Genomic DNA, 24,630 nt, shown 5'->3' on the forward strand with positions numbered 1-24,630 from the left:
CCGCATGATATTTAATTTAATTTAATTACATAGTCTAACAAAGCTAATACGCTAATACTAAAGCTAAAACTTGACAGGCGACACGTTGTGTAGAAGTTCAATGTTAGGTTTAATATTCTGTAGGCCCTCGTCATGGTACAGGACAAACGCTAGGTGATGTCGAAGCACTCCAAGGACTTCATAATCGCATGGGTGTCGTCGTTGGCTTGACCATATTCTGGTGACGGAGTCGTCATGGCCCACAGTCTCTAGCGTAAAAATACTTCACGATGTATTCTGGTCAGACCATTTCCCAGTAGAAATAACTTGTAACATTAGTGTACTCAGGCCGCGGTCCGCCGTTACAAATAATTCACCAAACAAAATAATTTGGGGCGATAGGCAGCCATCACAAATAGAAGCATACACTGTATTATGTAACATGAAGTTGAAAAATATTGATTTTCCTGCTGAGCTGGCAGGCTGTTGTGATAAGTTGTGCAATGACTCTGGCCATAAATTAATCTTAGACTGTATGTATAAGGATATTATTTGTAAGTTATGCGAATCTGCGGAGCTAAGTTGTAATTTACCTAACAATAATACCAAAAAGAAATCTAAACGCGTTGTGGGTTGGAATAAGTATGTGAAGGAAGTGCATGGACAGGCTCGGCTCAGTTTCCAGGAGTGGGCATTTCATGGTAAGCCATCTCAAGGCCCTCTTTACGAAGATGGTGGAGACCAGGAGGAACTTTAAACTAAAGCTGAAATGGTGCCAAAACCATCAGGAGCAAATTAAGATGGATATGCTGTCAACTCACCATGTTAACAAGAGTTTTGGTAAGTTCTGGAAATGTACTAAAAAACTTAACCCTGAGCCGGGTCGGTCAGCGAATATTGATGGTTTAAGCGAACCGAGTGTTATTGCTAACCATTTCAAAAATGTTTTCAGAATCGAACCCCCACAGCGTTGCGCTAAGGGGCGGGTGCTCGATGCAGATAGTCGTGATCGACAACCGATAACCAGTTTTACTGCCAAAGAAATAAAAGCAGTATTAAAAAGCATGGTTAGAGGGAAGTCACCTGGTCACGACGGTCTGAGTGTCGAGCACCTGCAACACGCGGGACCTCACCTGCCGAGAGTACTGGCTATGTTTTTCACACTTTGCATGAGGCACGCTTACTTGCCTAATGATTTGACGAAAACAATAGTCGTTCCTCTCGTGAAAAACAAAACCGGTGACATAGCCGATAGCTCCAACTATAGGCCCATCTCGTTAGCGACCATAGTAGCTAAGGTACTGGACAGTTTGCTTGATAGAATACTCACGAAGCATGTTAAGTTGCACGACGCACAATTTGGCTTCAAAACTGGCTTGTCCACGGAGTCCGCGGTGTTGTGTCTCAAGCAAACTGTGCAGTACTACCCTGATAGGAAGACGCCAGTGTATGCGTGCTTCCTAGACTTATCAAAAGCTTTCGATTTGGTTGCCTACGACGTTCTGTGGAGCAAGTTAGAGTGCGAGACTGACCTGCCTGGTGATGTTATTGACATGTTTAAGTACTGGTACAATAACCAAACGAATTTCGTCAGGTGGGCGGACTCGCGCTCGGACTTGTACCGGTTGGAATGCGGAGTAAGGGCTGACGTCACCAAAATTATTTAATTTATATATGAACACTCTAATCGTTGAGCTCAGCAGAACCAAAATCGGATGTTCTATTGATGGAACATGTGTCAATAATATCAGTTACGCGGACGATATGGTGCTGCTGAGTCCATCGATTGGCGCTCTCAGGAAGCTAATCGGTGTGTGCGAGGACTACGCGGGGGCCCATGGACTCAGGTACAACTCGAAAAAGAGCGAGTTGCTAGTGTTTAATCCGCGCGGTAGCAAACACCGTGTTGACACAGTGCCGCCCGCTACGCTAGGCGGAACGCAACTAACGCGAGTGTCAAAGTTCAAATACCTGGGTCACTGGGTCACTGATGATCTTTCGGACAACATTGACGTGGAAAGGGAGCGTCGGGCATTGGCGGTCCGGAGCAACATGTTGGCGCGCAGGTTTACGAGGTGTACTACAGAAGTAAAAACCACGCTCTTTAGAGCTTTCTGTCAGTCGTTCTATACCTGTAGCCTGTGGGTCAACTATACGCAGCGGACCATCCATGCCCTCCGAGTTCAATATAATAATGTGTTCAGGATGCTGTTGGGATTGCCGCGCTACTGTAGTGCGTCAGCCATGTTCGCAGAGGCGCGCACGGATGGTTTTCACGCCATTATGCGTAAACGGGTCGCCTCGATGGCACGCAGGGCGCGGGCCAGCTCCAATATTAGCATCCTCAACGCATTAGCAAACCGTTTAGACTGTCCACTCACTAAAGTGCTTATCGCCCTACATGTCAGGCCCCGGATTGCATAACTTAGTTTGTTTAGTTTAATTTAATATTCTATATTATTTTAATTTTATTTTCAAAATTTCAAAATTATTGATCGAGACATGGTTATATTACATTAATTGACATACATAATTTAAATTTACATTTGTTTTTATTATTTTTATTTTTAATTAATTTTATTTAATTTAATTATAATGTCTAAATGTGAATTTTGAATTTTTGAATTTTAATAATTTAAATTTAATTTTATTATGACTTAAGTGTTAATTTAATTTAAGGAATTGGTGATAATTAGTTATTTATTTTTAGTTATTTTTGTAATTATTATGTATATGGACTGTTTGTCTGAAATAAACGTTACATTACATTACATTACATAATTCCAGTCTAACAACGGCGGTTTTTATTTATTTACTTGCGTTCCTTCTAGGTCTCATAACCTGGCTGCAGGCGACCTTCGGCTGCCGCCTGCCCATCGTGCAGGGCGGCACCATCTCCTTCCTCGTCCCCACTCTGGCTATCCTGGGCTTGCCTGCGTGGCGCTGCCCTCCTACTGAGGAGTTAGAAGACATGACTGATGAGGAGAGAAGAACCGTGTGGACTACCAGGATGTGCGAGCTGAGTGGGGCTATTGCTGTGTCGGCGCTGTTCCAGGTTTTTCTTGGTACGTTGATATTCTCTCTAAGTCCAGACTTTATTAAAGTCTTCTAGCATTGCGCCGCCTTCTTGCTATTGTAAGGGCTGCCGGTATGCACGGTCTTCCCACTGAGGAGTTAGAGTCATGACAGATGAGAAACGGAGAACAGTTGAGAACCACGAGTTGAGGAACCACGATATTACACACGTAAAAACAAAGTTTCCTCGAATATTCGAGATTTATGGCCACCCGAGACCGTCTGACGTGATTCATGACGGACCATCATGTCCCTGTTTTATAACTATATATGTGCTAAGTGGGGGTATGATTTCCTAGTCTTTATTGGGTGGGTGGGTCATGGTAATAATCATCATTTCAGGCCAGTTTTTTGGTGAATCACTACACCTTGTAAAACGAACTCGCCGCGTATGTGTGTGTGTCTGTATGTTCGTGATAAACTCAAAAAGTAGTGATCGGATTTACATACGGTTTTCACCTTCTTCTTCCTCGATTCCTCATGAATGAGGGTCGCGACCACATGAGGTCGTTATTTTGTGCACCAAGGGTCTCCATTCTGCACGATTTTCCGCCTTCCTAATAATAGGCGCCTGTATAGATCCCTGGCAGGCCTTCTTTAGTGTCCATCCAGCGGGCTCAAATCTATACGTTTTATTAAATACAAAATACTATACACGTAATGTTGTAAATGCTTATAATAATCTTATAAGTCTTTGCCGTGACCAGGATAACGTTGATCTCTTAGAGAACATGCAAACTGTCACTTCATCGAAAATTGCCCACAATAGGGGCAAATCAAACTACGCAAATAGTCTTTTTTACATAAGATGCATGACAACTATTTCAACTATAGTGCTTGATTCACAGGGAAATTCACTAAATAAATTTAAAGACCACAAAATGTTTGAATTATTTATTACCAAATACATGGCATATGTATTACCACCACTGTGGAGTAATTTATTGAAAAGTAAACGAGAAAGTAACTCTCCTGTTGAAAATTATTTTGGCCAACTGAAGTGCGAGATATTAAAAGGCCAACATAATTTGAAATGTACACAGCTTATTAGACATCTGATGCGCGACACTAAATCTATCTCGAAAGAAATACTCAACAAGATACCAAAGAAAAAACTTACCAAAACTAGTAAAGTTATTCAAGATGAAGAATTATGGCAGAGATAGAGAAAACCATATAGTCATTTTGACGCACGACATTTGAAAAAGGTAGCATCAATAGAAAGTGACATTGAAATAGAAGCGCTACAAAATACTTATTATATTTGTAAGTATTGTATGCGTGGTATAAGGCATGACGACTCAATAACAAAGTGGGTCGAGTGTGGAGATTGTCTGGAATGGGTGCACCAATCGTGTGCTAAAGTTTATTTAGAAGATGATTTCGACTTTTCAGGTGTATATGTTTGCTTATATATGTCCACTACCCCGTCCTCCATCCACCATGCCAACCATAATGCACTTTTCAAAGTTGTCCGGCTCACCGGCGGTTTTCACCTATCACTATCACTATCAATAGAGTGCTTCTTGAGGAAAGTTTAGGTGTATAATTTGTTAAGGTTTTGTACACAAAACCCGTGCGCAGCCGAGGCGGGTCGCTAGTAGGTATAATAATATGTAGCTCCCACTGTACGAAAATTATCGAGTTGAGTGCGAGTGTGCGAGTGCAGGTTTATATTCATGATCAAGTAAATTCATGCGATTGGGAACTTTCTGTCTTATTGCTGAGGGTGCAAATTTTTCATTGTATTAGAGAAGTGGAGAGATAAGTAGTTTAGTCGGGTATGGTGCAATATATAATGCTGGTTCAGATTCACATGTAAATGTATTTTCTATTCTATTCTATAAATGACTACAAATGAGTCCAAGAACGAGGTACGTAGTTTAATTTACTGTAGTGGACAATAAAAGGAACTTAGTTCTGGATTAATCTTTAAAAGCATTGCTTCAGGATATTTTGGTGTGATCGGCTCCATGCTGAAGTTTGTGACGCCCCTGACCATCGCACCAACAGTAGCGCTGGTAGGGCTGACGCTGTTCGACCACGCAGCGGACGCTGCGTCTGGCCAGTGGGGGATCGCCGCTGGGTAAGTTACATGGTGGAGGGGATGGTAGTATTGTCCATCCAACGGTAGCACTGGTGGCACTAACCAATCGAAGATAATGCTGGTAGCATTGGCACAAAATGTTATATTTTAGTTACAACTTACAATTTAATTCATGAATCAAGTACTTTTAGTTACTTCAGCTAACACTGAATGCCACCAGTGCCACTACACAGGTGCATAATTTAACATGAACGTGATTCCGTCTCCAGCAACCTACTAATTTAACTACCCGACAACCGCCAAGTGTTACTCCCACGTTAGAATAGTTTGCGACTTCAGTCAGTCAGACTGATCTATTTAGTCGCTGTGGTGTAGGGCTGAATCTATAACGACACGTCAGTGTCTCACTTGTGCAACTAGGGAACAAATCATTATTATTACACAGAGACACCGCCTGTTTAAATTTTTCCTTTGATATAAAACAAGTTTATCACGCAGTGGTGGCCGAGTGGATCTGACGTCTGACTTTCAATCCGGAGGTCGCGGGTTCAAATCCTGGCTCGTACCAATGAGTTTTTCGGAACTTATGTACGAAATATCATTTGATATTTACCACTAGCTTTTCGGTGAAGGAAAACATCGTGAGGAAACCTGCATACGTCTGCGAAGAAATTCAAAGGTGTATGTGAAGTCCCCAATCCGCATTGGGCTAGCGTGGGGACTATAGCCCAAGCCCTCTCGCGCATGAGAGGAGGCCTGTGCTCAGCAGTGGGAAGGAATAAGCCGAAATGATGATGATGACGAAGTTTATCACTTTCTGAGGGACCAACAGGTTCCATTTTTGTGGGCCAAGTCCCTGCAGCAATATCCAGATGTGATCTGGCAACTGGCAGTCATTTCTGCCATAATTGTTTTCCTGGCGTGAAGCCAACTGTTGTACAAATAGTTACTTTGCAAATTGTGTCCTTTGCGCCAAAAGCGGCCGGTAAAAATATTATTTTACAGGTAACGAAGACTAAATTAGACAACACGATCATATTTGCTCCAACCGTGTAGCGAGAAAATTTAGCGTGGTTCGACTGCCTTTTTTTGACATTCTTACACAGATCTACCTAGTTAGCCTCAAACTAAGCAAAACGTACTATGGGTACAGTCACCTGCAATAATATGTTACACAACGAGGGCCGCAAAAAGATGTGGCGCGGTCTTATTGTGCTACAAATAAGAACGTATCAGATATTTTTGCGGCCTTCGTTGTTACTTATTATTGCTAGTGACTGTACTATTAGGCGACGATATGTAGATAAACTAGCGACCAGCCCAGCACGTGTTACACAAAATCTTAACAAATTATATAACTAAATCTTCCTCAATACTTAATCACTCTGTTGATAGGTGAAAAGCGCATGAAAATCCGTTCAGTAGTCTTTCAGTTTATCGCGAACGTACAGACAGACGCTGCGGGGGACTTTTAGGTCAAGAAATGAATGCTCAAAAAACGTTGTAGAGGGAAATGCTAGGAACACAATTTTTGACTCCGTAACTTTGTTTGGACTAGTTAGGAGGTGAACATATCAAAAGTCCCCGGCTGTAGCCCCGCTGCTGGGGGGTAGAGGGGGGTAAAAAGGTCGAATTTTTCGGTTTTTCATTGATATCTTGGAAACTTTGCGTCTTAGCGACATGACTACTAAGACAAACCGAAAGCTGATAAAATTAGTTACAAGTTTTATCCTGTCAAGTTTTTCGATATCATGAATAGTTTTTGAGATACCCGCTCTTGAAAGTTTATTTAGGGATTTTAATTTTATCTTGATATCTACGTTAGTGAAGCTGTTAGGCCATGTTTGGTATCATTTTCGTATAAATCGGGGGTGCTGAATTCATTTATGGTATCACATTGACACCATTCCGAAGTAAAACCAAAATTTAAAAATAAATATTTTTTTAAATCTCTCTTCACGCTTAAACCGCTGAACCAATTTCGTTGAAATTTGGTATAGAAATAGTTTAAATCTCGACACACGACATAGGATAGTTTTTATAACCAAAAGCATCTTTTGAGGGTGTGAAAAGTGAGGTGGAAGTGTGTATGGGGAGTCAATAACCGCTGAACCGGTTTAGATGAAATTTAGGACGGAATATATCTGTGATTTAGATGAAAGTGATACCAAACATGACTTCAAACCTTACCTTGAGCAGTATTAACCTCAGGAATTCAGTTTCGTCGACGAAGTTGAATTCCCCCCATACTCCATTTCACAACTTTAAAGGATGATTATTGAGATAAAAAGTATCTTATGTCCTGTCTTGGAACTCGAAATATCTGTATACCAAATTTCAATTAAATCGGTTGAGCGGTTTAAGCGTGAAGAGGAATTAAAAAAAAAAGGTATTTGTTTAAAGTTTATATGTTTTTTTTTAGGAATGGTGTCAATGTGATACGAAAACTGAATTCAGCACCCCCGATTTATACGAAAATGATACCAAACACGGTCTAGCAGCGTCACTAATGTAGATATCAAGATAAAATTGAAAGCCCTAAATAAACTTTCAAGAGCGGATATCTCAAAAACTATTCAAGATATCGAAAAACTTGACTGAATAAAACTTGTAACAAATTTTATCAGCTTTTGGTTTGTCTTAGTAGTCATCTCGCTAAGACGCAAAATTTCCAAGATATAAGTGAAAAACCGAAAAATGAGACCTTCTTTCCCCCCTCTACCCCCCAGCACCGGGGCTACGGCCGGGGACTTTTGATATGTTCACCTCCTAACTAGTCCAAACAAAGTTACGTAGTCAAAAATTGTGTTCCTAGCATTTCCCTCTATAACTTCTTATTGCTTGGCCTATTTGTTTCATAAAGTGTAGTTATAATCACTTAGCTGTATTAACCAAGTCGTGAGTTAACCTAAAACGCCAATAAAGGTTTATAAATAAAGGTTGATGAAGGAGGCTTCATCAACCTTTAGTTATAACGACCGACGTAGATTAATGATAAGATATGACGTAGCGATCACGAAGGTAGCAGACATAGAGTAGACATAGGAAAGACTTGTCTTGGGTGAACGAATATTGTCTCTATACTAGTCTATCATTTAAGGAAGAGGCCCCAGTACACAATGGGCCATCGCCGGCCACTCCAAGGGACGCAGCCTTGCGGTAGAATGAGATAGCAATATCACTTGCTCCCCCTAACGCATAAATGCGTCCCTTGGAGTGGCCGGCAATGGCCCATTGTGTACTGGGGCCTTTAAAGAAACTACGAGTACCTAAGGTATGTTGGGGTGAGATGTAATGTTTTTTGTTGAGATGAGCAGCATTGTATTGGAAGTCAATAACTACCTAAGTACCTACATACTTACGCATTCTTCACTACAAATTTCAAAATCAAATTATTTTTTCAATCGTTGTGCGTATTCACGCATTCGCTTGAAAACATTTTTTGGCAAATATAAAGATGCAAAAGAGACATAATAGGTAACTAGGTGGAAGCGCAGTGCAAGCGTGGGCCTGGGCGTGGCAACAATTTGTGCAAAATGGTATTTATTTACGAAACTCAACACTGTTTTACACTCACACTACGAGGTGTGTCATGTCTCACTATTATAGGTAGGTACGGATAAATATTTATTAAAGGTAGGTCATAGGTACTGAAACTACTGAAGTATATTTTAAAGTTCTGTTTTTGGAGTTATTTATTGGTAGAGGTAAATTTGTTTTGTTTTTGTGTGTGTTTTTTTAAGGCGCTTCTAGCCTTTCAAAGATTGCATATACTGAAAATTTGGGACGGATACTGCCTTGGCCACCGTGACCACCCAGCGGTGGTCTAGTAGGTAGTCAGGGTATTGGCAGCGTAAGTTGAGGACGCCGGTTCAATTCCGGCTTCGGCTACCGGAGTATTTGGACACTGTCTGCTTAGTATATGTCATATATTAAATTTTTTTTAGCCTATGTGTGTGACCCACTGGCATCCCTTCTTCCTTACCAATCTCCCTGTGCTGAGCAAGATCCCGCCAATCCCGCTGGAATGCATCCAAGTCGTCCCGCCATCTCTTTCTCGGTCTGCCTCTGCCACAAAGAACTGGGGCTGCCAGCTAAGTAGTGGCTATTTTGGCCCAGTTTATATACTTATTTTTTTCAACGTTAATAGTTTCTGGTCTCGGATGGCTAGTCTTTGGCAGACTTGTTGCTCCCAAAACTTATAACCGGGTCACAAAGGTGCTTAATGCCGGTAAAGCCGATCCGGTTAGCGTTAACACCTTGTGACAAATTACCGTTTTATCCGGTCCGGTCGAAATAAGCACGCATTTTGACAAGATTGACCACGAGGACGGTTGTGTGATTAATCAAATGGTTTAAATACCTATTTCCAACTACCGTAGGGTCAAACCTGAAATTCAAACCTCGATAGCGTTTTATTTTTACATATGTAACCTGAATGGTGTATATAATAAGTGTTCCGGACGTTTGTATTTTAGTTTTTATTTTATTTTGGGTAGTTCCATTTCATAATTTTGACGATAAAGAGGAAAACCCACCTCACCCCGTAGTGCCTCGTATTTGGGGTGAGAAGGGTTTTCATACAAAGGCGATTTCGGAAGATTGTTGGATCGATTTTTTTTATTATGCGCCATCCTCCATTTTAAATTGGAATACATTATTTTTGTAGCAGTAGCCTTAAAATCCCTTCTCACCCCCATCTCAAACCTTCTCTCCCCACTCATAACCCACCTCTCTCCGCGAAACCTACTCACCCCGTTTTACGGTACCTACAAACATACCGTACGTAGGTACCGTACTATGTTACAGCAAGCCGCGGAGATATCTGACTCCCTGCAAATACCTCCTAACAGGTCGCATACGCGGACGCTGCGGCTGTGGAATGAGCTCCCTTCCGAGGTTTTCCCTAGGGTCTACAGTATAGGATTCTTCAAAAAAGGAGTGTACAGGTTTTTAAAAGGTCGGCAACGCGCATGTAACACCTCTGGAGTTGCAGGCGTTCATAGGCTACGGTGGCTGCTTACCATCAGGCGGGCCGTGTGCTAGTTTGCTACCGATGTGGTATAAAAACACTTCAGTTTTATAAAATCTAGTGCAGTCCAAATTGTACTAACAACAAAACATAATCAGTGTATACCGCCTCGCCCCTTTGACTATTTAGATAACGGGATCTAGCTTGTAGGCAAAAACCGCTATTATCCTACGCAAATAACGTGTTTAAAAAGCCTATTACTCGCGATTAAAGCGGTCCCGGGCCCAGATGAGACGCCCGGGAAGCCTATCTCGGGTAATCGTGTTTTCCCCTGCAATATATTTACAAGGCGGGGATGGGGATCGATAGCTGCAGAAGGGTGTAATAGAATAGGATGCGCAAATAGATAGAAGCATAGTTATTGACTGCTGATGAGGTAACGTCTAAGAAAAGTCGTGCTTCCAAGTTTCATCATCATCATCATATCGCCCCTTTATCGCCCACTGCTGAGCATGGGCCTCTCTTCTAGTACGCCACTTGTCCCGGTCCTGAGCTAATCTCATCCAGAAGTGACCCGCAATTTTCCGGATGTCGTCCACTCAACGAGCCAACTTTGTCAAGCAAGTCGGCTTCCAAGTTTATCAGTAGGTAAGTAATAAATATTACTCCAAAAAAACCGACCAAGTGCGAGTCGGACTCGCGTTCCAAGGGTTCCGTAGATAAAGTTCGACTCACGCTTGACTGCACATTTCTAATGGCTTTTCCTGTCATTTATTACGTAAAGAACTAGGTATTTCAAGTTGGTATTTTTTTCAAAATTTTAGATCCAGTAGTTTCGGAAACAACTTTCTCATTTAGGTACCCCCCATAGTGGCCCCATGTTTAAATTCATTTGTTTACATTACATGTCCGTCAGGGTCACTAATTTACATATGTGTACCAAATTTCAACTTAATTGGTCCAGTAGTTTTCGAAAAAATAGGCTGTGACAGACGGACAGACAGACAGACGCACGAGTGATCCTATAAGGCTTCCGTTTTTCCATGTTGAGGTACGGAACCCTAAAAAGGGATATGAGTATGGTTTTAATACTTTTAATATTTTTCTCCTACTAAGAAACTTGGTTTACCAGACTATAATTTAATAAATAATAATTCAACAAAATAAACTATGTTCTTCTTAGCCCAATTTTCGTACTTAAATAAATCTCGTCTCAGAGGTAATTAAATTACCGGGCAACCATACTGAACTGACCACAGCAGTGAACTTTCCTAACCGCAAACCACCAGGGCACCATACATTCCAAGCGTCAAATCCAGGGTGTTCCTAAAAATGCGAATTTTTCCCCCATTTCCAAGGGAGTGAAACCGCAAGGTACCAGGGCCCCAGAGGCAGGTAGGAGCGGGTTGCCTAGCAACGGTTGGCGACCTCTCCCGTGCAACAAGTCTGCTATATTGATCTCAGCTGCATCCGTGTCATTAGAAATGCTTACAGAGTCGTAGCGATGAACGTTCAGACCACCAATATAAGCATTCTCTTATATAGATCTCGCATAGATTCAGAGCTCAAAGATATATTAGTGGGTATGGAGATTTGGATTCCCCCGCGCTTCGCAGGCGATGAGAATATTTTTTTTTTTTTATTTTTTTTTTTTTTTTTTTTTATTGCCACATACATGAAAATAACATAGAGTTAGAATTACTTACATAATAAAATACAACCGTTAAATTATCAAATTATACAGAGCAAAAGGTGAGAAGATTTTTGTATTAGGCAAAGGGTTCCAGTCTCAGCGTGTGCCAGGCCTAGATGCCCGGCGCTGGTTTTCAGACCGGTCCCAGACTAAGGACGGTCGGATATAGCAAGTATACACGTGAGTTATAGCAATACAAGTTTATTTTACAATTGACCATGCGATTTTCGATCTTGACTCAAAGCGATAAAGTTCTAATTGTCTTAAAATGATGATGCATGCTTTGTTAGATATTGTACTACGAATTAGGTTTATGAAATAAATGCCAATATTTAGTCAGTTAATATTCCATTTCATGGAAATAGTGAAATTAGCGTATGTAGAGGTTCTCTTTGCGTTTGGCTTGAATCCAACTGATAATGTAATTTTGTAAGTACTTTAAGATTCATTGTAGTACCTACACTAAAACTTGAATAAAGTTTTCCTTATTATTTCGTCCAGTAAGACAAAACCTTCATATAGCCAAACGAGCAGAACGCCTGATGGTAACCAATTACCGTAGCCTATGTGCACACCTGCAACTCCAGAAGAGTTGAAAGTGCGTCTTTTCTTGAGTCCACAAAATCACCCTCCTGAGACCCACAAGCAGTTGTTTTGTTTTTGAATTTGGAACTTTTGTTATTCAATAAAGTCCATCAAAATAGATTGTGGAAATACCTATGTACTATTTTTTTCCAGGGATCTCAGGAGGGTACGTATTCATGATCTTCTATCAGTTCTATCTATCTCTTCGTAAACTTGTCTTCTATATACGTATATTCTTCTATATTCTTAAAATCCTTTACAAAGAATCGATACAGCCCGTCTTTGTTCCCCGTCAGTCCGGAACCGGAGCGGCCCGCGGCACAGCAGTAAAACCGCCCGTTTCCGCTCGGATTCGAGGATTTCTTGTGGGAGTAGTTATTTAAAATTTTAGCACTCCGCGCTTTACTTCGATCCATTACTTGGAACAGCCCTTTAAAACAATGCTCTCAGTGAACACCTACATTTTCACCTACATAATACATTACGATGTCAACGTGTTATTTTCAAGCAAAAGGTCGCTTGCCATAAGGACGCTTTGAGAAGTTATCCGTATAAAGATATAAGCAAATATCGTCCTTATGGTAAACGACAAAGTGGTACCTCTTGCCTGAAAACAAATTTAATGTCAAATTCCACAAATTTGTTTGTTGAAGTTGTTTGTTGTTGTCAAATGTCCGAGACCACGGGGAGAACGTCGTCCTCGAAACGTCGGAGGTAAATCTTAAAACTTAAATACGCGATTAAGTCCCGTTGTGCAGTTTGATAAATGTCAAATTTTTATGAATTTAAGAAGTTTGCAATGACACTCCTTCACATTGTTCTATTTGGTGCAAAGTTAGCTTATCTGAGGGCCTACCGCGAACCACGTTCGACGTGTTGCCTCCCTGTCACACGTACGAATTTACAAGTGCGACAGAGAGGCAACACGTTCGAACGTGGTTCGTGGTAGGCTCTCTGGACGGAGTATTACCGGTGTATGTTTGTCCCAGTTCTCGAAGCACATTATCTCGGAGCTGCGTCTGAAGCTGCGGGTATCGCGTGTCACGCAGCAGTAGAGAAACACAATGTTTACGAATATATAGGTACACGGTACACGTATAGGCGTACACGGGGGAAGCCAAGCGGACACGCGAGAGATGAAAAATAGGACGCTATATAGAATGATTTTGTCATACTTTACTGAGGTACTCTGAAGGTTAAATATTACCTAGGTATGCCATACTAAATAAATGGACACAAACAGATAGACAAGACATTGGCTACAAACATATGTATACACTAAGAGAAAAGGATAACAAAAACACACTTAGAATTACAAAAATAAACTTAATCCGGGGACAAGGAGAGTCAACTAATAGGAACAAATTGACTTTTGCAATTTCTATTAGGTAGTTCTTGCAATTTCTATTATCTGTTTGTTGAAATTAGATTTAGGATTACTGAGCTGTTTGTAGAAATAAATAAACTTTACAGAAATAGTGAAACGTCTATAATTATTACTAAACTTCATTTTTCCCCCAGTACAGAACTGTTTTTTAATTCCTGGTTAAGTTTATTAATAGGCCAAGAAATAAGAAGTTATAGAGGGAAATGCTAGGAACACAATTTTTGACTCCGTAACTTTGTTTGGACTAGTTAGGAGGTGAACATATCAAAAGTCCCCGGCCGTAGCCCCGGTGCTGGGGGGGAGAGGGGGGTAAGAAGGTCGAATTTTTCGGTTTTTCACTAATATCTTGGAAACTATGCGTCTTAGCGACATGACTACTGAGACAAACCAAAAGCTGATAAAAATTGTTACAAGTTTTATTCAGTCAAGTTTTTCGATATCTTGAATAGTTTTTGAGATATCCGCTCTTGAAAGTTTATTTAGGGCTTTAAATTTTATCTTGATATCTACATTAGTGAAGCTGCTAGGCCGTGTTTGGTATCATTTTCGTATATATCGGGGATGCTGAATTCATTTTTGGTATCACATTGACACCATTCCTAAGAAAAAACATATAAACTTTAAACAAATAACTTTTTTTTTTAATTCCTCTTCACGCTTAAACCGCTCAACCGATTTAATTGTAATTTGGTATACAGATATTTCGAGTCCCAAGACAGGACATAATATACTTTTTATCTCAATAATCATCCTTTAAAGTTGTGAAATGGAGTATGGGGGGAATTCAACTTCATCGACGAAACTGAATTCCTGAAGTTCATACTGCTTAAGGTAAGGTTTGAAGTCATGTTAGGTATCATTTTCATCTAAATCACAGATATATACCATCCTAAATTTCACCTAAACCGGTTCAGCGGTTACTGACTCCCCATACAAACTTCCACCCCACTTTTCACATCCTCAAAAGATGCTTTTGGTTATAAAAACTATCCTATGTCCTGTGTCGAGACTGAAACTATATCTGTACCAAATTTCAACGAAATTGGTTCAGCGGTTTAAGCGTGAAGAGGGATTTTAAAAAATATATATTTTTTTAATTTTGTTTTTACTTCGGAATAGTGTCAATGTGATACCATAAATGAATTCAGCACCCCTGATTTATACGAAAATGATGCCAAACATGGCCTAACAGCATCACTGATGTAGATATCAAGATAACATTAAAATCCCTAAATAAACTTTCAAGAGCGTCTATCTCAAAAACTATTCAAGATATCGAAAAACTTGACTAGATAAAACTTGTAACTAATTTTATGAGCTTTCGGTTTGTCTTAGTAGTCATGTCGCTAAGATGCAAAGTTTCCAAGATATCAATGAAAAACCGAAAAATTCGACCTTCTTACCCCCCTCTACCCCGCAGCACCGGGGCTACAGCCGGGGACTTTTGATATGTTCACCTCCTAACTAGTCTAAACAAAGTTACGGAGTCAAAAATTGTGTTCCTAGCATTTCCCTCTACAACGTTTTTTGAGCATTCATTTCCTGACCTATAATGATTTTTCTCTCAGTGTAACACCCGACTTTTTGCGTCGGGGACTCGGGGGCTAAAATAAATATACGTATACATGTATACTAATCAAAAGAATTCATTCTCATTGGAAAGTGAGCAACACCGCACTTTACCAGTGAAAGGTCATTCTGTGAATCAGACAAGTTACAGTAGTTATAATACTTATAAAATAACTTGATTCAGCGTGAGTCATACTAGAAATTGTGGTGACATCGTCCATTTCTAAAAACAAAATTCTTAGAAAGGGTATTTTAACGTCACCATTTACGAGGAATTGTAAAGCAGCATGAAGCATGCTAAAGGTACCTACCGTTTGGATTCAAACTACAGCAGTATTGTAGCGCGACATTACTGCAGACTGCATTGCTGCTGCAAATGTCAAAATCGCACTGAGCGAAAAATCATTAGTAAACTAAACCAGGAATTAAAAAACAGTTTTGTACTGTACTGTACTGGGGGAAAAAATGAAGTTTAGTAATTATTATAGACGGTTCACTATTTCTGTAAAGTTTATTTATTTCTACAAACAGCTCAGTAATCTTAAATCTAATTTCAACAAACAGATAATAGAAATTGCAAAAGTCAATTTGTACTTATTAGTTGACTCTCCTTGTCCCCGGATTAAGTTTATTTTTGTAATTCTAAGGCCCACTTGCACCATCCCACTGACCCGGGGTTAACCGGTTAAACCGTTAAGCTAGTGTCAAATTGTACTGGTAACCATGGTGACACTCCAGGTTTAACCTGTTAACCCCGGGTTAGTGAATGGTGCAAGTGGCCCTAAGTGTGTTTTTGTTATCCTTTTCTCTCAGTGCGATGTTGCTGCCAGGATTTTTGACAATTGAGACGGCAATGCAGTTGACGATAATGTCGCGCTGCAATACTGCTGCTGCGCCGTAGAAACAAAATGCATTTTTCTATATTTTTCTAAATGTTTATTTTGACAAATCAAAATTGCATTTGTCGTGGAAAGTTTCGATGTGTAGGCAGTAATTATGCCCCAAAAGTTTCCCTTTTAAGTAGTTTTTCTTGGTCCCCAAAAGACCAAAATGATAACAACCACACCCAAGGCCAAAGCCGCAAAAGTTCACATGAATGGGATCAGACTGGAGTTCACCGAACATTTCAAATTGCTTGGAGTAGTAATCGATCAAAGACTCCGATTCATCCAACACTGCCAGTATGCAATTAAAAAAGCAATGGCCATCTACAAAAAGATTTGCATCTACATAAGACCTACGTGGGGGGTTCAGGCGGAGAACGTTGCCACCATCTACCGCCAGGTCATCGAACCCATAGTAACATACGCAGCCGAGATTTGGCAAAATGCCTTAATATACAAAAAGGTTCAAAACGCCTTGCTAAGCCTCCAACGAGGCTTCGCAATTAAGATAATACGAGGCTTCCGCACACTCCCCACCATCGCTTCAATCGCGCTGGCTGGTTTAACACCGCTCCCGCTCAAAGTTAAGGAAGTGGCTTCTACGGAAGAGGTGAAGCGTTACCTCGTCACTCAATACCTACCTACCGACGTAACCTACGACAAACGTGTATCAATAAGAGAACTTCTTCATCCCGCCCACAGAATCGACGCAAACATATCAGAGGTAATAAATCAAAACGACCTAGAAGAATACTATGACGATCCTGACATGCATCGTGTTTACACGGACGGAAGCAGGCATGATGGACTGGTCGGTGCAGCTTACATAATTGACTATCCTGATGGTAGAAACTTTATGAAAAAGCTAAAACTACATAGTAGCTGCACAGTTTTCCAGGCAGAGTGCTTTGCTTTGGAACAGGCGTGCCGTAAATGCTTCTCCGAGAAATTGAGGAAGGTCACCATTTTCTCAGACTCCAAAGCGGTACTTATGGAACTCTCCAACCGGAGCAGTACCAACAGACATATAAACAGTATTCACAAAATCATCCACAACAATAAGGAGTCTGGGGAAATGGTGATCAACTTCTGCTGGATCAAGGCCCACGTCGGCCTGGATGGCAATGAGAGGGCAGATCTCGCGGCCAAGCATGCGGCCACACTGCGAAAACCACCTGATTTTGACTATTTTCCCTTGTCGTATCATAAATTACAAATGAGATCCAACACATATGCCACACATAATAAATCATATACAGATAGCACAACAGGGAAACATGTAAAACAATGGCTACCTACTTTAGATGACGTCAAACTTCTCCGTAAGCACACCAATATCACATTTCAGTTAACACAGATACTTACAGGCCATGGTTACACAAAATATTATTTAAAGCGCTTTCATATAATTAATAACGCCACCTGCCCATGCGATGACGACACCATACAAACCATTGAACATCTAATTAAATATTGTCCCAGATATGCATATGCCAGATGTGACCACGAATCTATCTGTGGAAAATACCAGGACATAGAACCGTACACTATACAACATATTATCGGAAAAGAAGACACACTCAATTCCTTTATCAAATATACAAAATATATAATTGACACCTTAAAAACTTTTAACAAGACCTAACTGCACCTACTAGACACATCACATATAGCTTCTATCCGACAAAGAGCAACCGGCCGCCCGTATTTCTAGCGAGGACCGATTGACTCACACAAACGATACATTAAAAAAAAAAAAAAACATAAAAATGCTTCCCAGCTACGAGATCCAGTTGCGTCATTCGTTTTAACTCAAGTGGCATTTGAAACTGGCTCGGCGGCCACCAATCTACCCAGGAGACATCTAGCTCGCACTCGTTAATTAAACGCTCATAATTGCTCCGTCCCACTGCTCCACGGATCCGCGAGCTATTTGGATTGATTTTAATCTCTGACTTCCGTACGAATCGTAGTTTTGCAAACTTTCCAAGCTTTCCAAGCAGATAAATCGGAAGTACGTCTTTAATATTTTAATTATACCTTAATGACGATCCTGATTTGGAACGAGAGCGCAGGGCATTGACGGTTAGATGCAATATGCTGGTGCGCAGGTTTGCAAAGTGTAGCAGTGACGTAAAGATTACACTTTTTAAAGCTTATTGTCAGTCCTTTTATGCTTGCAGCCTGTGGACCGGCTTCACGCAGCGATCGTACAATGCCTTGCGCGTGCAATATAATAAAATGCGTTTAGGATGCTGATGGGTCTGCCTCGGTACTGCAGTGCGTCGGGGATGTTCGCCGATGCCCGTACGGATGACTTTTACGCTATTATGCGTAAAAGAGCGGCATCCCTATTGCGTAGAGTGCAGGGCAGCACCAACAGTCTCCTAAGCGCATTTGTCGATAGAGTAGACTGCCCACTGATGAGGCGTTGGAATCAATTGCACGAACCCAACGCATCATCAAAATAAGTAGTATTAGTTTTAAGTATTTATTATTTTACATATTGTACACTAACATAGATATAGGTAGTTAAATTATATATTTTGTACTAACACTATGGGTTCTATGCCTGAAATAAATAATTTCAATTTCAATTTCAATTTCAATTATATTAGCGGGCGCCGGAAATGTTTGTTCCTAACGGCAGTAACGGCCTTTGGAACATTTTTTCTCTTCATTTAAAAATACATATATTATAAATGTGAAAATTCGAATTTATTAATAGTTTAGGCGGGCTCCTTCTTGGCTCAAAGATTAAGTCTGGCGGTTCAAAGGGGCAACGCCGCCAGCATTCTAGGGTCCATTCCAGAAGCGGGCAGCTTAGGAGAGATATTTTATATTTAGTTTTAGTTGTTAGTTTTAGGTTTTGTGTAAGTATTGTTTTAACATTGTTGTATAGAGGCTTGTTATGAAAATAGTTTAGCATAATAACTTCTTTAGTATCAGAATAAGTGGAACGGGAAAATGCCGACGCTAAATTAATATCAGGTTTCGGTCATAATTTACCTGTAGGATACTTAATCTTCTTAAAATTCTTGCGCACGCTTCCCATAATAGAATAACAGCACTTATCCTTCATAATGCTTGTCGTACTACATATTAGGTATATAAATAAAGGAAAGGGTAGGAAGGGGAAGTATTTTAACTCTCCTTTGACATTTCTATACACTAATGAAATAATGACATTTAAATATAAGTAAGTACAAAACACGAGAGTTTAAAGTGTTAAAATAGAAGACGTATTTAATGATACTCTTAAAATACACGTCAACAGAATATAATAATGCCTAATTCCAACACCACAATATTGAGAAAGTTGACCACCGGACTGCCTGCATCTCTGACCGCTTTCATAAATGATTGATGCTTTTTGACAAAAGACGATATTTAATAAGAAAATTGCGTGACTTATGTTATTTAGCTTTGGAAAAGCAATAAGACGGATGACCGTCCGATGTCTTCTAACAGAACACGACTATACACATCTGTCATGGTCCTTAAGTCAAGCGTAGAAAGTCTGTAATTGCTTGACAAAATGCCTCGATTCTTTGGCATTCTGTAATTTCCCGATCCATCTTATCCGACTGCGGCGAAGGAGGTTATTTACGCTGAAAGAACTGGTTTTAGAAGATAATAACTGTCGTAAAAGAAGGACAAAGCAATATTTCATCTATTTTGCACGACAGGGGCCATCTTCGGAAAAATAATGCCCTCTATAAACGGCTTTATAAAATTCTTTTTCACCTGACTACGCGAACAATTTAGTACCTAGTATAGAAATGTATGTACCTATTGTACCTACATAATATGTCGTGTCGTTTGTAACTCGGTAGAATCAAAATTATTCAGCCGATTTGGATAACAGTCAATTTGTAACTATTAGGAGACAGTATGAAAAAAGCTCGTGCTGCCAAAAACACGGAAATATAATATCCAGCAAAGGCACCAATTAAACTAGAAAAATTAGATACATGTAAAAGTAATATCGTTTATTGCAAACCATGGTACAATATATAATAGATGTTACAATGGAAAAAGATCAAATGGCACCCTGTTAAGTGTTAGGGTTGGCAATTATCCTTAAAACTATCGATCCTCAAAAGTACATTAACTAAATACACCGTACACATTTCCATAAAAGCATCAAGCTTTAAAAAGTACTAACTAGAACGGCGCAAAAACGTTGCTTCGCGAGGAAATTCATCATGTAAACTTTTCATTACTTAAATTGCAGTTACAGCGAGGTTACGTAACTTACGTTGTAAACTTAAAAATTCCATTAACCAAATTCCCCGAGGCCAATATCCTGATTGGAGACAGTTCACAAAACAACCCACCGCAAACCATTAGTTTATGACCTCTGATTATACCTACGTACCGTAAAACGGGGTGAGTAGGTTTCGCGGGGAGAGTTGGGTTATGAATGGGGAGAGAAGGTTTTAGAGGGGAGTGAGAAGGGATTTTAAGGCTACTGCTACAAAAATAATGTATTCCAATTTAAAATGGGGCTATTGTAATACGCATAATAAAAAAAATCGATTGAACAATCTTCCAAAATCAACTTTGTATGAAAAGATGTCGCGGGCCGCACTTTGGTAATATTTGTGACTTTAGCAGACATTGTCGTTCGTCAGTATTACATGCAAAATAGCCAGGGAGGCTCGCGGGCCGCCAGCGAGAGGTCGGCGGGCCGCAAGCGAGAGGTTGGCGGGCCGCATGCGGCCTGCGGGCCGCGGGTTGCCGACCGCTGATATATACCATTCAGTTTTCACATGTAAAAATAAAATTTTATCGAGGTTTGAAAGTCAAATTTCACCCAACTCACCCCATATTACGGTACTTACCTATCCAACATTATAATATTTATAAGTAAATGAAAGGTTCAATGAAGAACATAAGTTAATTAAATCTAGAAGTAAAACTAAATTTAATCTAACAAGACGTATGAGGCGTGGCACCGAAGACGTTTCATCTTATCATGAAAAACCCTTTCAATCTTATACCAACGCACCTGTATACTAAAATAAAATGAGAACGCATTCTGTGACATCCTTTTTAATGTGTTATTGTTGATTTTAAAATATTTTGTAGTCAACAAATATGTTACATTTAATTTGTAGCATTTTTCCGCAAAGATTTTATGATTGTGACAATTTAATTTAAGTATTTGTATGCAGGCTTCTCTGTGTAACTCTGCTATATTATTCGCACCTACGTATGTATTATCTCTTTTTAGTAAGTAAGTACTCCTCTTATGTGTCAATATACCTACATAAGATCAGTACAGCACAGGCAATCCTTACTACTAGGATCAAACTGGTGAATAGGGGAGCACTGAAGAATAATAAGTCGCAGTGGAATTTCGTGGAATATATTTGATACATAAAATCAGATGACTGACGGTTGATTGTACAGACATTACAACAACAACGGTTTCATAGCAACCTACCAACACTTCCTCTCAAGCAACCATCTATCATCATGTTAACACTCACAGCATCATCAAGCACTCAAGTCTAAACCTAAACCAGTCACACACCTTTCAAACTTAACGCGGGGCAATGGCTTAGTTAAGACATCGGCCAAGTTATCTTCAGTCGGGATGTACTCCAACTGAATCAACCCCTCATTGACGCAATGACGAACGAAATTGTACCTAATATCGATATGCTTCGTCCGCCGGTGAGAAACAGGATTGTTCGCCAACGCCATGGCGCTCTGGTTGTCTACAAACAACTTGACATTCTTAGAGTTCCCCTTCTTGAATACGTGACTCACTAACCTCTGGAGGTATACAGCTTCCTTGGATGCTTCAGACAATGCGACGAATTCTGATTCACTTGAAGAAAGTGACACGCAGCTCTGCTTTCTGCACTCCCAGGATATCATATTCGGTCCAACTTTGAACATATACCCCGAATACGACTTTCTGTCTCTAATGTCGCCTCCCCAGTCAGCATCAACGTAACCTGTAATTAAATGATCGTTACGTTCACCTTTTGACTTCTGAAATAGAAGGCCTAAGTCACACGTTCCCTTTATGTAACGTAGAACACGCTTAGCTGCCTTCATGTGTACAGATCGGCAACATGAATTATACTGAGCCAAGAAGCTCACAGCCGCCGAGATATCGGGTCTCGTGTTGCAGGCTAGGTAATTCAATGCACCAACCAAAGACTGGTATCGTAATTGTTCTTGACGATTCAACTCATCACCACCCCCATCTGCCAAAACCTTATGCAGATCCAGTTCTAGCGGAGTTTTCGCCGGCTTGCATTGATCCATACCATGATCCTTTAGAACGGTTTCAATAAACTTCCTCTGATGTAGGAAAAACGTACCTTTTCCTCGTTCTAAATTCATGCCTAAACATTGGCGCGCTTGTTGCAAATCCTTAACTTTGAAGAATTTTCGCAACCCATTCAACAATGCCACTTTGCTTTCCATATTTTTAAAAAATATTATGAAATCATCTACATACAAGCATATGAAAATATCATCTTTGAAATATAGACAATTATCATATTCAGAACGTTGAAATGACATTGTTGACAGCAAAACATCATTGACCTTTTCATACCACGAACGACTCGCTTGTTTGAGGCCATATATTGCCTTTTGTAAAAGACAAACCTTTCTATACTGACCTTCGCTGTCAAAACCTTCCGGTAATCGCATATAAACTTTTTCGTGTAAATCGCCATTTAGAAAAGCAGTATTTACATCGAAATGATGCACCTGTAAATCATTTTCAGCAGCCAATGCCAGCAATAACCTTAGAGTTGATCTTCTTACGACGGATGAAAACGTTTCAAAATAATCCACACCGTATGACTGCGTGAAGCCTTTTGCGACAAGTCTGGCTGTGTATGTCAGGTTTCCATCGGCGTCATACTTGTACTTGTAGACCCACTTGTTTCCCACTACTTTGGCTTCTGGCGGTTTATCAACAACCTTCCAAACGTCGTGTTCCTTCATGGACTCCAACTCACGTTCCATTGCTGCTTGCCACTCATGACTGTCAGGTCTCTGTAATGCTTCCTTGTATGACCGGGGCTCTTCCTCTATATTGAAGGTATTATAGCAATAAAGCCCGCTATGTGCACTACGTAACCTATTCCGTAGAGGATACCTAGGTTCTGCCTCATTGTGCACATCAGCCGCTCTCGGTTCTTCGTTACGATCTTCAATGGTCGGTTCTTGTCCAGAAGCTTCATTGAGTAGATCGGGCTCAGCTGTACGAGTAGTGTCCGCGCAAGCTTCTACGGGTACATCGGCTGTGTCCGAGCTCTCTACCGCATCTTCATAGAACTCTTCTGCCATTGACGTATTCGGAACCGTCTTCGAGGAATGACCGATTTCCCATACAACAGCATTGTCTTCGTCTTGAACAGTCCTCTGAGACGATATGAAGTCTACATTTGAACCAGTTTCTGACGCCTTTAAATCAGAACTTTCAATAAATGTAACCTCTCGACCTGTTATAATCTGTCTAGGATTGCTAAGATCCGCAAAGCGATAACCTTTAGTATCTTCGCAATAGCCGACGAAAATATATTGCTTTGCCTTAGCGTCCCATTTCTTTCTCTTCTCCTTCGGAATATGCACATAGGCCGTTGAACCGAATACTCTCAAATGATCCAACTTCTGCACTTTCCCTGTCCACAGTTCTTCCGGAATCTTCCCATTGTTGGCGCTATGAGGCAGTCTGTTTTTGACGTATACCGCTGTGTTACAAGCTTCCGCCCAAAACTTCTTATTTAAGCCTTTGTCCATAAGCATGGTCCGTGCCATCTCCGTAATCGAACGCAGGGACCTTTCCGCGACTCCGTTCTGTTCTGCCGTGTAGGGAACTGTCAACTGGTGCCTTATTCCCTTGCTGGAAAGAAATGGATTAAAATCTTTATTAACGAATTCGGTACCATTGTCCGTTCTCAGTCGTTTGACTGTCAAACCTGTCTCATTCTCCACATGTGTCACAAAATCCTTAAAGACTCCTAAAGTTTGCGACTTTTCCTTAAGAAAATAAGCAAACATTTTTCTAGTGAAATCATCCACAATGACAAACATGTAATGAGCACCCCCGTAAGAACGTTCCGACATTGGTCCACACAAATCGGCGTGTAATAAGCCGAGTTTGTCATCAGCTCGTCCTGCTTCACCCTTTGGAAAAGGTAATCTATGTGCCTTACCTCTTATACAAGCGACACAAGGTTCCATTACGCTTTTACCTCCAAGCTCGATCTGTGGAAGCTTCCGTAAATCGCTCAGATTCACGTGCCCAAGCCTCCGATGCCAAAGCGCCAACGAGTCCTCAACTTGAACTGTAGCCAAAGCCCCTTCTACAACAGGAAAACAGTCATCCACCTTATAGATACCTGAGACTTCACTAGCAGTCACCACAAGTTTACTCGTAATTTGGCCTATCGACTGGTG

The 24,630-nt window shown here is 40.5% G+C and overlaps 1 protein-coding gene and 1 long non-coding RNA gene across 2 annotated transcripts in view; one reads left to right on the plus strand and one right to left on the minus strand.

Annotated features, from left to right (window-relative positions):
- LOC134667802 (solute carrier family 23 member 2) overlaps positions 1-24,630 on the plus strand; it is a 52,055-nt gene that overhangs the window by 12,883 nt on the left and 14,542 nt on the right. The window contains exons 4-5 of the mRNA XM_063525209.1: positions 2,811-3,044; positions 5,005-5,140. Coding sequence (XP_063381279.1) covers positions 2,811-3,044; positions 5,005-5,140 — 370 coding nt within the window. The remainder of the gene's footprint in view (positions 1-2,810; positions 3,045-5,004; positions 5,141-24,630) is intronic.
- LOC134667771 (uncharacterized) lies at positions 21,870-22,526 on the minus strand. The gene is made up of 2 exons (XR_010098685.1): positions 22,226-22,526; positions 21,870-21,930 (listed from the first exon to the last, which is right to left on the minus strand). It is a non-coding gene; the product is annotated as an uncharacterized LOC134667771 (long non-coding RNA).

The sequence above is a fragment of the Cydia fagiglandana genome, chromosome 9 (genome assembly GCF_963556715.1).
Source record: "Cydia fagiglandana chromosome 9, ilCydFagi1.1, whole genome shotgun sequence".
In the NCBI taxonomy this organism is placed as follows: domain Eukaryota; kingdom Metazoa; phylum Arthropoda; class Insecta; order Lepidoptera; family Tortricidae; genus Cydia; species Cydia fagiglandana.